Source organism: Heteronotia binoei, chromosome 19 (assembly GCF_032191835.1).
Source record: "Heteronotia binoei isolate CCM8104 ecotype False Entrance Well chromosome 19, APGP_CSIRO_Hbin_v1, whole genome shotgun sequence".
In the NCBI taxonomy this organism is placed as follows: Eukaryota; Metazoa; Chordata; class Lepidosauria; order Squamata; family Gekkonidae; genus Heteronotia; species Heteronotia binoei.
The window spans coordinates 40,759,818-40,774,947 of NC_083241.1; the positions used below are offsets into that span (position 1 = coordinate 40,759,818).

Consider the following 15,130-nt stretch of genomic DNA (forward strand, 5'->3'; position numbering starts at 1 on the left):
AGGAAGATAAAGGAGATTGTGAGCCACTTTGGGACTCTGAACAGATTTGCAAATCGTAACGGACTGAACAGGAGTGATTCCCCACTCCTCCGCTTGCAGCTGTTGGAATGGCCTTGAGTCAGCCATAGCTCTCGCAGGAGTTGTCCTTGAAAGGGCAGCTTCTGTCAGAGCTCTCTCAGTCCCACCCACCTCACAGGGTGTGTGTTGTGGGGGGAGGAAGATAAAGGAGATTGCAAACTGCTCTGAGTCTCTGATTCAGAGAGAAGGGCGGGGTATAAATCTGCAATTCTTCCTCTAGTGTGGAGAAGAGCAAGTGAGAAGCGGCCCATGGTTCACAGTTCAAGCCTGTCTTTTTCCCAGCCAGTTCAAGCCACAGAATACCCTTCTCAGATAATTAATACTGATAGCCTAAGAGAAGGGTGGCCCATCAACACCTTTCTTGGTTTTTGAAAGTGGGCGGGGCCAGGTGGGACTTTTGCCCTGCCGGTCTTCCAATTGGCCATTGGAAATCTGATCGATTTGTTAAATGGAGTTTGTCTCTGAAATGTTGGAGAGTTAACTGTGACAATTTTGCATAAACGCAACTCCCTGGCATTTTATTGTTTGCTCCACCTTTCGCAGTGGTTGCACCCACTACCCACACCCTTTGTCAGAAAAGCACCCTCAGTTCAAAAAGGGTTCTGGACCCCAGTCTAAAGGTCTAGTACGCTTGGGAGCTGTTTCTTTACCACCTATCTTCGCTGTATCCCAAACCATTTCTTGTGTAAAACAATGTTATTATTCTGTAACATATTGTAAATATTCATAAGATAAGTTAATACGAAATTAATACATTACATTTTCCTCCTCCCCTCCCCCCTTTCCATGACCCCCTACTGGTGTTTTTACTTAAATTTCTAAATATAAGGTAATTTATCAATTATAGAGTCTTCATATTAAAAACCTTATAACAAATAGATGAGGAAAAATAAGTACATATATATAAAAAAAACCATATAAGATAATTGTAATCCATCTTCATTTTTATCTCTTATCCCTTATCAGAAGAAAAATAACATAATAGAAAACAAAAAAGAAATGTTCCTTTAAAATTTTAGTCCATTCTTCCACAAAACTTCAACTGTTATCAAAAATCACTAAATGTCCCTTTACCTTCCAGTGCTTTTCAACGTATCTTTGAAATTTCTCCCACTCCATTTTAAACTTCTCCAAATCATAGTCTTTTAAGATTCTTGTAAGTTTGTCCATTTCACTCCAAGATACAGCTTTTAAAATCCAGTCCCATTTTTCTGGTGTTTTATCTTGCTTCCATAACTGCGCATATAATGTCCTTGCGGCTGAAAGCAGATATCACACAATCGTTCCATCCTGTTTCGGAAAATTTTCCATTTGTAATCCCAACAAAAAAATGTCTGGACACCTCTTAATATCATAACTTAAAATCCTTGACATTTCTTTCTGAATCATCTGCCAAAATTGTTTTGCCTTTTCATATCCCAAACCATTTCTAAAACTCCACTCAGGCTGAAAAGCGGCTTGCTGGACAAGGAGAGATGTGGTGAATGAGAGGTCTGGTAGCATCCCCAGTGCGCCAGAAGTGTCCTTGCTAGACTGTAGGTGTTGCCTGGTGATACCTGAGAGCTGGAAATGTAATCTAGAGGCTGGGCACACCCTGCTCGCTCTTGGTTCAGATCCGCTCATTCCTTTTCCGAAGGCAAATGTTCTCAAGCTACCCGACGACGACGGTGCTTCCGACTAGACGCGCGCAGACGCCTCCCATCTCCTCCTTGCCGACGTCTCCCTCCGACGAGGTGGGCCGGAGACAAAGCCTCACATCCCCGGACTCCCAGACCGCCAGGCCCACCAACCGCACAGGTAGGCTGGCCCCGATAGCCGCCGGGTTCTCCCAACTTCTCGCTGTTAGGGTCTTCTGAAACCTGCATCGAGCCGTGAGTTCATCCTGCAGCGCCCTGTAATTCTTAAGTAGATGTCAGAAGATAATCTTGCCTCCTCTGTTCTGTAATACCAAAAGAGAATGAGCTGCTTAGTGCGCTCTAGTGACACATTTTTGATGAGATGCTTCTGTCCCGAGATGTGCCATAGGAGATGCTGATGCTTGTTGTCTGAGGCCTAGTGCCTCCTTCCCCATGGGTAGTCAGGTGGAATGCTGTCTGGGAGGGCGGGGCTGAAGAAGCTCAGGCAAAGATATACGGCTTCCTTCCTTTATCCAGCTGGAGCCCAAATCGATCTCCTTGCAGGGTTCTTTGCAGCTTTAAAATAATACAGAAATGAGCTGTAAGCTTGCAGCTCATTTTCTCTCAAGTTACCTGAGCAACAATGCTACCTGCTTCTTAATTTCTCTTTGGAGAGCGGCAGTGAGAGAGAGCCAGTGTGGTGTAGTGGTTAAGTGTGCGGACTCTTATCTGGGAGAACCAGGTTTGATTCCCCCCTCCTCCTCTTGCAGCTGCTGGAATGGCCTTGAGTCAGCCATAGCTCTAAGTGTGCAGACTCTTATCTGGGAGAACCGGGTTTGATTCCCCCCTCCTCCACTTGCACCTGCTGGAATGGCCTTGGGTCAGCCATAGCTCTAAGTGTGCAGACTCTTATCTGGGAGAACCAGGTTTGATTCCCCACTCCTCCACTTGCACCTGCTGGAATGGCCTTGGGTCAGCCATAGCTCTAAATGTGCAGACTCTTATCTGGGAGAACCAGGTTTGATTCCCCACTCCTCCACTTGCACCTGCTGGAATGGCCTTGGGTCAGCCAGAGCTCTAACTGTGCAGACTCTTATCTGGGAGAACCAGGTTTGATTCCCCACTCCTCCACTTGCACCTGCTGGAATGGCCTTGGGTCAGCCAGAGCTCTAACTGTGCAGACTCTTATCTGGGAGAACCAGGTTTGATTCCCCACTCCTCCACTTGCAGCTGCTGGAATGGCTTTGGGTCAACCAGAGCTCTAACTGTGCAGACTCTTATCTGGGAGAACCGGGTTGGATTCCCCACTCCTCCACTTGCAGCTGCTGGAATGGCCTTGGGTCAGCCATAGCTCTAAGTGTGCAGACTCTTATCTGAGAGAACCAGGTTGGATTCCCCACTCCTCCACTTGCAGCTGCTGGAATGGCCTTGAGTCAGCCATAGCTCTAAGTGTGCAGACTCTTATCTGGGAGAACCGTGTTGGATTCCCCACTCCTCCACTTGCAGCTGCTGGAATGGCCTTGAGTCAGCCATAGCTCTAAGTGTGCAGACTCTTATCTGGGAGAACCGGGTTGGATTCCCCACTCCTCCTCTTGCAGCTGCTAGAATGGTCTTGGGTCAGCCATAGCTCTAAGTGTGCAGACTCTTATCTGGGAGAATTGGGTTTGATTCCCCGCTCCTCCACTTGCACCTGCTGGAATGGCCTTGGGTTAGCTATTGCTATCACAGGGGTTGTCCTTGAAAGGGCAGCTGCTCTAAGAGCTCTATCAGCCCCACCTACCCCACAGGGTGTCTGTTGCAGGGAGAGGAAGGGAAATGAGATTGCAGGCTGCTCTGAGACTCTGCCCTTGAAAGGGCAGCTGATGTGAGAGCTCTCTCAGCCCCACCCACCTCACAGGGTGTCTGTTGTGGGGGGAGAAGATAGAGGAGATTGTAAGCCGCTCTGAGTCTCTGATTCAGAGAGAAGGGCGGGGTATAAATCTGCAGTCTTCTCATTTGCATGTTCACCTATATTTCCCCCCTGTAATTTTAAAACAAGAACTGCGGGCGACTTTCTTGAATTCTTTGGTGCCTCTGAGAAACCATCCCTCCCTAAATGACACCTTGTCATCTGTGCAGGCAGAAGTTGTAAATAATTTCTCAAAAGTCAGATGGGATTAGGAAGTGTTCAGTAATTGCAGACTTTCGAGTCCTTTGATTGCGCTCATCCACTGTCATTGTCCTCCTCTTTGGAGCCAGCGTGTTGAGAGCCTTCTCCGCTTTTGAACGGGTTGTAGCTTGACCGATCGAACAAGTGGCAGACAGTGTCGGGAGGGCGAACGCCGGGGGTGCTGCTGATCCGCCCTGACGGTGTCTTTTTCCCAACCCGCAGCTTTGTCAGATCCAAGCAGCCGCCTTTCAACGTCCCCTCCGCCCCCGGCTATTGCGGTGCCGTTGCTAGAAATGGGTTTCTCTCTCCGGCAGATTGCAAAAGCGATGGAAGCCACAGGTAAGCCATCTGTTGCCAAGGAACATGTGTCCGTGTGAGAGAGCGTGATGCCCTTCAAGTCAAGTGAGAGCCTGTTTGGTGTAGCGCAGGGGTGGCCAAACTGTGGCTTGGGAGCCGCATGCGACTCTTTCACACATATTGTGTGGCTCCCGAAGCCCCCACTGCCCCGTCAGCTGGCTTGGAGAAAGCATTTCTCTCTTTTAACGCACTTCGCCAAGCCAGCTGGTGGCTTGGAGAATGCATTTAAAGTTAAAGTTGGTTTTTTCCACATCTTCCGCCCCCTTTCCCATCTTCCTTCCTCCCTCCCTCCCCTCCAACATCTGACATTTATGTCTTGTGGCTCTTGAACATCTGACATTTATTCTATGTGGCTCTTACATTAAGCAAGTTTGGCCACCCCTGGTGTAGTGTAAGCATGTGGACTCTTATCTGGAAGAAGCGGGTTTGATTCCCCACACCTCCACTTGCAGCTGCTGGAATGGCCTTGGGTCAGTCACAGATCTTCTTCGTGGTCTCTGTGCATCACACTGATGGGAGTAGGCGCCAGCGCCGATCTCGATCGGTAAACTTCAAAAGCCGCGGATATCCGCGCCGACGTCCCAGTGCGCATGCCCGGGCCCCCCCCCCCCCCCGCGCATGCTCACTGGGACAGGAGCGGACATCCCGCCAGTTCTCTTCTGACCGCCGCGCTGATCAGTCGATCTTCTCTGCTACGGTCGGTGAACTTACCCTTGGATAATAATTTTTTCTTCTATTCTTCTTAGTTAGATAGTTGTAGTTATAGTTGTTGTTATAGTGTAGTTTTAGATAGTTAGTAATAGTTGCGGGAGAGCGGGGGAGTTTTTCCCGCCCTTCGGGGCCCCCTCTCCCTACTTTCGTTTTCCCGCCGTTCGTTTCCCTCGTATGGAAAGACGGTGGGGGTTCTTTCGCCGCTGCTCCTCGTGCGGGAGTAAAATCGCCCCTCCGGACGGGCACGAACTGTGTTTGCTGTGCCTGGGCGAGAGGCACCGTCCTGACTCCTGTCCTCATTGCGCCAAGTTTTCGCGCCAAACGAGGAAGAACAGGGCAGCCCGACTTGCAGCGGCACTGATGGAGCAGGCTCTTTCCCCTCGTCGCCAACAGGCTGAGCAGGCGGAACAGCCCTCCGGTCATTCCGACCAGTCGGCACCGAAGTCGGTCGACACCGACCAGACCCCTCCCGACACCGACCGCCCTAAGAAAAAGCCGGGCGATGCGGTAACCTCGGAATCCTCGACGCCAGCTAAACGGCGCAAGGAGGAAAAAGGGGCATCAGCTGTAAAGGGGAAGAAGGACAAGAAACAGAGACACAAATCGGCGCCGCTCTCCGCGCCGGTGTCTCCCGTGGACCCTACGGCTCCGATAGTCCCTCCGCTAAAGCTCTTCGCGTCCCCGATACGCCACTCCGACACTCCTTTAGACTCGAGGTCGACGCAGCTGGTCATTTCGGACTCTGATTCGGACATAGAATCGGGCCAGAGGGTCGGTACCGACCGCAGCCCTCTCGGCCGAAGCACCCCTCGACAGCGAAGCCCACTGGTCAGACCGAGTAATCGGCCCCGAGACCGTTCAGCCAGCAGGTCACGATCTCCTCTCGGCAAGGACGAAGGCCGATCGCCTCGTGGAGCCCCGTCCCACGTCCCATGGGACCAGAGGCAATGGCAGTATTTGTATGGGGCTTACCCAGTACAACCTCATTACCCATGGCTGCCGCCGCGACAACCCGAATGGGACCAAGCTTCTGAGACATCTTACCGGTCCCGCACGTCCTTTCGCACGGTGAAGACGGCCCCGTCGGCGTCGGTGTCGAAACCCCTAGAACCACGCACGAAGGAGCACGACTTCGCCCCACCGTTAAAGCCGAGGTCGACCCCGACAGCCCCAGCATCCCCATTGAAGCCGGTGCAGCCATCGGACTTGTCCGACTCCCCGGACGAGTCTCCCAGGTCGCCGGGGGGTTCGTCTCCTGACAGAGGACCTTCGTCGCCGGACGAGCCATCGCCACCGGGAAAGACCTCGGACGAACAGCCGATCTCGCCATCGGAGGACCTCAAGTCCTACGGCGACTTAGTAAAGCGGATGGCTCAAACCCTCTCGCTCCCGACGGTCCAGCCACAACCGGTCGTTACCGATACGGTTTTCGACATCGTGCAACAGGACACTTCCACCGCTGTGGCACTGCCTCTGACCAATGTTATGTTGCAGACTGCCAAGTCCTCATGGGACAAGCCGGCGTCCACGCCTGTGTCCTCTCGCAGGCTGGACCATATGTACAGGATCCAGGAGTCATCAGCAGAGTTCCTGTACGTGCACCCGAGACCGAACTCAGTGGTAGTGTCCTCTTCGTCAAAGGCGAAGAAGACCCATTCCACGCCCCCCGATAAGGAGGGTAGGAAACTGGATGCAATAGGAAGACGGCTTTACACCACAGGCTCACTGGGAGTCAAAGTTGCAAACTACGCAGCCTGTATGGGCAGATATCAATATGCCCTATGGGACCAGGTCTCCACCATTCTTGGTTCCATCCCGGAGCAGGCGAAGACCTCACTGAGAAAGCTGCAAAAGGAGGGCATGGCCCTCGCAAAACAACAGCTGAACTCAGCAAAACACTCGGGGGACACGTGCGCCAAAACATTGACCACTGCTATCGCCCTCCGCAGACATTCCTGGCTCCGTTCCACGGCACTGCAACACGACACGCAGGCCTATGTGGAGGATCTACCGTTCGATGGCTCGGGATTGTTTAGCTCAAACACGGACTCGGTCTTGCAAGAGTTAGACAAAAGTATAAAGACATCTCGGAACCTGGGAGTAACAAGCCCCCGCACTCCAGCCAAGAGACAGTGGCCAAAGACGTGGCACAAGAAGCCCTACTCAAAGTCGCCAGAGCGGCAATGGCGCTCCAAGCAGCCAGCTTTTCCGCGGCCCCAGTACCAGCAGAAATCTAAGTACTCGCCACCCTCTACCCAGGTACCCAGGCAGAAGGGTTCCAAACAAAAGCAGGGCCTTTGACTGCCTCCCGCCCCTGTATGGCCCTGTGGACTTGCACAGTATCCGGTTGGCATGTTTCCTTCCTGCCTGGGCCCGCATCACGTCGGACCGCTGGGTGCTGTCAATTATTCAACAGGGCTATGGGATAGAGTTTACCAACCCCCCACCCACCCCGACTTTCGTTTACACCCCTCCTTCGCAAACCCTCCGGGAAGAAGTATGCTCCCTCCTCGACAAGGCCGCGATAGAGAGGGTCCCTACGCACCAGCTCCGGCGTGGCTTCTACTCCCGATATTTTGCAGTCCCGAAACGGGACGGGGGCCTTCGGCCAATTATGGACCTACGGGCCTTGAACCGATTCGTAAGATGCGACAAGTTCAGGATGACAACCCTGCAGTATATCCTCCCGTTGCTGGGACAAGGGGACTGGATGGCCACGCTCGATCTAAAGGACGCATATTTTCATATATCGATTCATCCCTTCCACAGACAGTTCCTCCGCTTCACAATTGGAGAGGAGCACTTCCAATACAGTGCTCTTCCCTTTGGGCTATGCACGGCCCCTCGGGTGTTCACCAAGGCGATGGTGGTGATTGCTGCTCACTTGAGACAGCAAGGGGTAACACTCTTCCCGTACATCGACGATTGGCTCCTGGTGGCGGAGTCCAGGGAGTCCTTGCTGCGGCACATAGAAATCACCCTTGCCCTGGTGGAAGAACTGGGACTCCAAATAAACCAGAAGAAGTCCCATCTCCAGCCCGCGCAACGCGTGCAATTCATAGGGGCGATATTGGATTCAAGGGAGTGCAAGGCATTCCTCCCTCCAGACCGCGCGAATGCCATCGTGCGAACAGTAGCGGCTTTCCGGCAGAATCCCGTGGTCTCAGCACGGAAGGTCCAGAGACTGTTAGGACTTATGGCAGCCACCACGGCGGTGCTCCCCTTCGCAAGGCTGAGAATGCGGACTCTACAGCTTTGGTTCTTGAGGAGCTTCAAATGCAACCTGGAGCCGTACTCCAGACTCCTAACGGTACCGCCGGAGGTGTTGGAGTCCCTAAGCTGGTGGGGTCAGAAACAGTACCTAGTGGAGGGAGCCCCCTTCCACAAACCAGTACCAGTGCTAACGATCACAACGGACGCATCCCTATGGGGCTGGGGTGCCCACATGGGAGGAATATGTGTGGGGGACAGGTGGCCGAGTCGCTACAGTCAACAGCACATCAACCTGCTGGAGCTCCTGGCCATCTTCCACGCCATCTTCTCCTTCCAGACTCTTCTGAAGGGAAAAGCAGTAGCGGTGTTGACCGACAACACCACAGCGGTGGCGTACGTCAACAGGCAAGGGGGGACGGTGTCCCGCAACCTCTGCAAATTGGCCATCTCGCTGTGGGAGCTGTGCAGATCGCTGGGGGTCTCCCTACAAGCAGCCCACCTGCCGGGAGTGAACAATGTGCAGGCAGATTTCCTCAGTCGCGGAGGAGCCCTGTCTCACGAGTGGGAACTGAACTCAGAGTTCCTGGATCCGGTCTTCCGCAGCTGGGGGACACCGGAGCTGGACGTGTTTGCTACGAGGCACAATGCGAAGTGCGACCTGTTTTGCTGCAGAGGGGGAGCGGACCCCTTGGCCCTCGGGGACGGTCTCCTAATCCCCTGGACCCACCATACAGTGTATCTGTTTCCGCCCATCCCATTGCTAACCAAGGTCGTGCAGAAACTTCTACGGGAGCGCCCACAGGGGATCTTGGTGACGCCATGGTGGCCGAGACAACACTGGTTCCCCTTGGTCCTACGACTGGCCAAGGGGAGGTATTACCGATTCCCACAGGCCCCGGACCTTCTCCTCTCCTACCAGGGCAGGATCCTCCATCACGATGTGCCGCACCTCAGGCTGACGGCATGGCGCCTGTGATTTCGGACAGGGCGCAGTTTGTCATAATGAACGCGCGGAAGGCGTCTACGAGGAAGTCATACACAGCTAAGTGGGCGAAGTTTGCGGAGTTCGCGGCCAGTCGCTCCGTACCTCCCAGTAGAGCGGGACTGCCCGTGATTTTTGACTTCCTGATTGTGCTGCTGGACAAGGGCCTCGCCCAATCGTCCGTGCGGGTTTACCTGGCGGCCATTTCGGCACAACATCAGAATATAGAGGGCCGGTCGGTTTTCACGCACCCGGACACAAAGCGGTTCCTCAAGGGCATGACGAGACTGTACCCGGCAGTTCGGAGCCCTGCCCCAGCCTGGGACTTGCCCCTGGTCCTGAGGGCACTAACGGGAAGACCTTTTGAGCCTATGGCCTCCTGCTCTCCTCACCTATTGGCCTGGAAAACAGCCTTTTTGGTGGCCATCACCTCGGCGAGGAGGGTGGGGGAGCTGGCGGCGCTGCGCTGCGATGCCCCCTACCTTAATTTCTCAGCGGATGGGGTGATGCTCCGCCCTGACGTTAAGTTCCTACCGAAGGTGGTATCCCCGTTTCACCTGAATTCGGAAATATTTCTGCCGGTTTATTTCCCGTTGCCGGCTAATGACTCAGAACGGCGCCTTCACGCCCTGGATGTTAAACGGGCGCTATCTTTCTATCTTCACCGCACAAGTCAGTCGCGGAGAGACCCCAGACTGTTTGTATCGTACGCTGGACCCTCCACGGGCCTGCGGATCTCCTCGCAGCGCTTGTCCAAATGGATTACGGGGGCGATCCGCCTGTGCTACATGCTCCACAAGAGGCCCCTGCCCGGCCCTCTACGGGCTCATTCCACGCGAGCTATGGCAGCATCGGCTGCGTTCATGAAGGGAGTGGCCCTGCAGGACATCTGTAAAGCTGCCACATGGGCATCAGCTCACACCTTCGTGACACACTACGCGCTGGACCTGGGGCAGAGACGAGCTTCCGCTGTGGGCCACGCTGTGTTGCAGTCCGTCTCCTCGTGATGGACCGTCGCACCCGCCTCCAGGTAGGCTTGAGCTTGCTAGTCTCCCATCAGTGTGATGCACAGAGACCACGAAGAAGATAAACAGGTTTCCTACCTGTAACTGATGATCTTCGAGTGGTCATCTGTGCAGTCACACTACCCGCCCGACCTTCCCCGCTGCTGACGGTCCCTCCTGAGGGGCTAACGTGGCGGTCAGAAGGAACTGGCGGGATGTCCGCTCCTGTCCCAGTGAGCATGCGCGGGGGGGGGGGGGGCGGGCATGCGCACTGGGACGTCGGCGCGGAAATCCGCGGCTTTTGAAGTTTACCGATCGAGATCGGCGCTGGCGCCTACTCCCATCAGTGTGACTGCACAGATGACCACTCGAAGATCATCAGTTACAGGTAGGAAACCTGTTTTTCTCTCAAAGCTGTTCTGTTCCGGAGCAGTTCTTGGAGAGCTCTCTCAGCCCCACCTACCTCACAGGCTTCCTCTAAGCTGCGGAGTCTTGTGAGCAAAAATTCTACTTTGTGAGCTGCTAGCATTAAAGTTGGGAGCTGCTGCATAAATTAGTGTGCTCTAGGGCCATTTTTCCTGAGTGGAGACAAAAATGTGTGAGCCAGAGGCTAAAAAACCTGTGATCTAGCTCACGCTAACTCAGCTTAGCGGGAACACTGGTTGTGAGGAGGGGAAGGGAATGGAGATTGTAAGCTGCTTTGAGACTCTTGAGTGTAGGGCGGGGTATAAATCCAGTCTCCTCCTCCTTCTCGTCCTCCTCTTCAAAGAAAGGAAGCTAACCTTGTCCTGGTTCTACTCCCATGCCAAGCAGGCCTGGGTTCTGAGGTTAAAGGAGGCAAATAAAACCCATTTTTGTGATTAATTTATACTGACGTGAGGCATGTTAGTTCAGAGGTGTGGAATTCATTTGTTTTGAGGGCCGGATCTGACATAAATGTCATAAAATGTAACATGAGATAGCGGAGATATAAACTTTATAAAGTTGGTTTCAGATGCTGAATGGCAAGAGCAGGCGTGATTGGATGAAGTGTGATATGCAGAGGGGTAGTAGGCATGGAGGTTACCAGCATTAGTAATGAGAGGAAACCTGGGTCTCCGTTTGGTACAGGAGGATTCAGTCCAGAAAGGTGCAAGGAATAAATGGAAATAAGCCTGAAGAAGTGAGTACACATTTTGTTGGTCTGTAAGGTGTTACTGGACTCCTGCTCTTTCTGCTGCTATTAGAAACCCCCAGATATCTCCCTTGTATAATGAAAACAATGTACTTAATATCTCCAACGCATAAATAATACACAAAACACTCGTATTACTTATGAGAAAAATTCAAAACGGTGTAACATATACACTGTCGCCGATAAATACAATATCCAGAAAAACATAAACCAAACCACCAAGTTCCATTACAGTGCCAGGCTTCCAAGGAATATGTAAAGGCTTGTACGACGCTCAAAAGTGATATAAATATATTCTCCAACGGTGCGTAAAGTATGTTCTCAACAGAATTTCGATCGTTACATTTCCCGTTTCGATTAGTATCCTTTTCAAGAGATGCACATATGAATAACTTCAGCCTTTACTCTGAGGCTCTCTAAACCATATGTCAGCTTCAGAAATGTTTATTTTAATATTTCTTGTCTCTGGAGCCTTACAGCCTCTGTAATATTCACGACTCAGTGGTACATACTTCCTTCTGGGCCAGTAGCTCTTTTGTGTATTATTTATGTGTTGGAGATATTAAGTACATTGTTTTCATTACACAAAGGAGATATCTGGTGTTTTCTGGTTGTTTGGTCTTTCTCCCCGTCCCTGTTTTATCATTGTTGCTATTAGAAACCACTGTTGGAGCAAGAATCTACATAAACCCAGTCTGACAGCTACAGTATGACAGCTGGTGATCTAGCTGCCAGGCTAGGTCACAGTGACCTGATCAGCAGACCGGCTTGAGCCGGCAGAAGCCAAGTGATGCAATCTGCTGAGTCAGCACGGCCAGGATTGGCTGCTTGGACTATATATGATCTGTGTGTGCATCACACAGGTCTCTCCCTGTGAGATGGTGGTTAGGCGAAGCACTTTGTCCGTGGAGGTGATATTGTATAGACTGCACAAGAGAGCACTTGTTGTGTATATATGTTAATACACCTTTTGGCACTAGTTGCACGTGTCTGCCTGATTTTCTTTCCTGAAGCCCTGTGTCGGGCAAGTCATCTCCCTCACTCTGCTACTCCCGCTCCGACAGGGTTATGGGCCCAGGGCGGTTCCGCTGCGCGGAGGAGAGAGTTGAGAGTTGAGCTGACTGTGAGTTTGGAAAGAGCCGGAGGCGAGGAACGCCGGTGAAGGACACAGAAGCACCACCGTTCTCTGTTTGAGAGCCAGAGGGACGTCGGCAGCCAGCTGTGAGGAGGAGTCGGCACGATGGCTCAGCAACAGCTTGGAGTAGCCGTTGAGAAGCTCACCTCAGCCAACTACGCGGTGTGGAGCCTGAGAATGCAACACTACCTCAAGCGTGAAGGGCAATGGCTGTTCGTGAGTAACCCCCCTGCTGACTTATCTCCTGCCGAGACTGTGTTATCGGATAAGGCACTGGCCAACATAGTGCTGTCTATAGGAGATGACCAGCTGGTTTATGTGCGAGGGAAGGACACTCCCAAGGCTGCCTGGGACGCGTTGAGTGCGGTGCATGTTAGCACCACTGCTGGTTCCCTCATGGCCTTGACAAGGAGGATGTTCCGCACCGTTATGCCGGCTGGAGGGTGTGTGAAAGATCACATCAAACGGCTAACGGACTGTTTCGTTGAGCTGGAGGCAAGAGGCAAGACCGTAGCTCCAGACGACAGAGTGTACATTTTGCTGTCGTCGTTGCCACCTGAGTACACTCCCCTGATAACTTCTCTGGAGACGGTGGACGTAGCGACCCTGACCATGGAATACGTCTGTGCCCACCTGCTTGACTTCCAAGAGAGAATTGCGGCCGTGAGCTGTCCGGGGGTGTCGGCCGGGCAGCGTGCTGTTATCGGTGTGTCCGGGAAGACAGCCAAGAATGAGCCAGCTTTTGCTGCTGGCAGGCGTCCGAAGGTGGAGGAAGTGGAGCCGACCGCGTTTGCAGTCCGTCGCTGCTATGGATGCGGGTCGTCGCAGCACCTGCTCCGAGCTTGCCCTGAGAGGGAGAAGAGGCGGGGGCGTGTGCGGCGAGAGCGGAGGACCGCCAGCCCGTGTGAGGAAGCAACCCGGCTGGTCACGTCTGCAGTAGAGAGCACAGGGTCTGCTTGGATTTTAGACTCCGGGGCAACGAGCCATCTCTGCTGCGAGAAGGAGTTGTTGAAAAACATTGACAGTCCTGAGCATAAGTATGTGAGATTGGCTGATGGGACCACTGCCAATTCTGTTTGCTCAGGCAATGTGGAATTTCCTGCACTGAAATGTATGTTGCAAAATGTGTTGTATGTACCCTCACTGCAGTCTAACCTGTTGAGTGTTAGCACACTGTTTGACCAGGGATACCAGGTGAGATTTGAGAAAACCTGCTGCAAAATCCTGGGAGGTGGGGGAAAGTTGCTTGTGACAGGAAAGAGGGAAGGTAAACTGTATGTGGTCCAGAGTGATTGTGCCCAGGTGGCTCAGGTGTCGAATGAGCCTGTGCACAATAATTGTATACATTTGCTCCATAGGAGACTTGGGCACTGCGGATTTAGGGCGTTAAAGAAAACCCTGGAGCTTGTGCCTAGTTTGAAAGTAAATCCTTGCAAATGTTACTTGGATTGCCAGGTCTGCAAGAAGACCAAAAGCAAGGCGTGTGCTGTTGCTAAAGAAAGCTCAAGGGAAAGCACACGAGCCCTGGAACTAGTCCATTTAGACGTTATTGGCCCATTGCCAAAGAGTCTGTCGGGGAGGAGATACTGCTTGGTGGCCACCGACGACCACACGAGGTACGCGTGGGTTTTCACCATGGTGCATAAGTCTGAGGTGTATAAGACATTCACCAAGTGGGTCAAAGCAGTGGAGAGACAATTAGGGGTTAATCTCCTGGCTGTACAAACCGACAGAGGGGGGGAATTCTTATCTAACCAGATGAAACGTTGGCTGGAGAACAAGGGCATCGCCCACCGTCTGACGAACCCGGCAACGCCCCGAGAAAATGGGCATGGGGCTGTATTGCAGAATGTGATGTATTGCATGTTAGAGGATGCACAACTGCCAATGACCTATTGGGCAGAAACCATACATGCAGCTGTTTTTTTGCAAAATAGGGTTTGGTGTAATACTGTGAAAAATGTGCCTTACAGGTTACTGTTGAACAAGACCCCAGATTTGAGTTCTTTAAAAGTCTTTGGGTCACGGGCTCGGGTTGGCATCCACTCCACGAGTAGCGGGGAGGGGGATGTCCGGGCAGAGAGCCTAATTTTTCTGGGCTACAAGCCAAGGGCCAGGTGTTATCGTTTCTGCAATAGCAAAAGCAAGATAACACTTAGTAAGAGTGCCCAGTTCAATGAAGAAAGCAGCTGGCCAAGGTTGCACTCCTTGCAGAAACAATTTGTCCTGCTGCCAAGTAGCGATAACGATGTTGGAGCGCAGCCCAGAACTCCAGCCCAGGAGGTGGCACCCAGTGGGGCTGGAGAAGGTGAGCCGAATGCTGGCACAGAGCCTGACGAGCAGAGTCAGGAGGCAGAGCCTCAAATGCAGGAACTGGAGGTAAAGTGTGAGAGTCAGGAGGTTCAACACCCAATTACAGGGGCAGAGCAACCAGCCCAGGAGGTGGGAACAGAGCAACCCGAAGAAGACAAAGCTGGTCCAAGCACAGGGCCACGGGTGTCTGCCAGGTCCACCAAAGGCCAACGTCCCGCTAGGTACAAGTGTCCCTATGTCACTCTGACTGTCAATCCAGACCCACCCGGATTTGAGGAAATGTTAAAAGAAAAGGCTAAGAAATGGAAAGCCTGGGTGGCAGAGTGCGAGGCAAGGGAGAAGGAGGCTGAAGCCAAGCGTCTGAAAGAGCTGGCTGAACAGGAACACGATGATGTGTG

General features: G+C 52.6%; 1 protein-coding gene across 1 annotated transcript in view; it reads left to right on the forward strand.

Annotated features, from left to right (window-relative positions):
* The window catches only part of HERC1 (HECT and RLD domain containing E3 ubiquitin protein ligase family member 1), a 159,989-nt gene that overhangs the window by 76,001 nt on the left and 68,858 nt on the right, over positions 1–15,130 (forward strand). Inside the window, 2 exon segments of the mRNA XM_060260258.1 lie at positions 1,715–1,875; positions 4,066–4,182. Of these exon segments, the coding sequence (XP_060116241.1) occupies positions 1,715–1,875; positions 4,066–4,182 (278 nt within the window).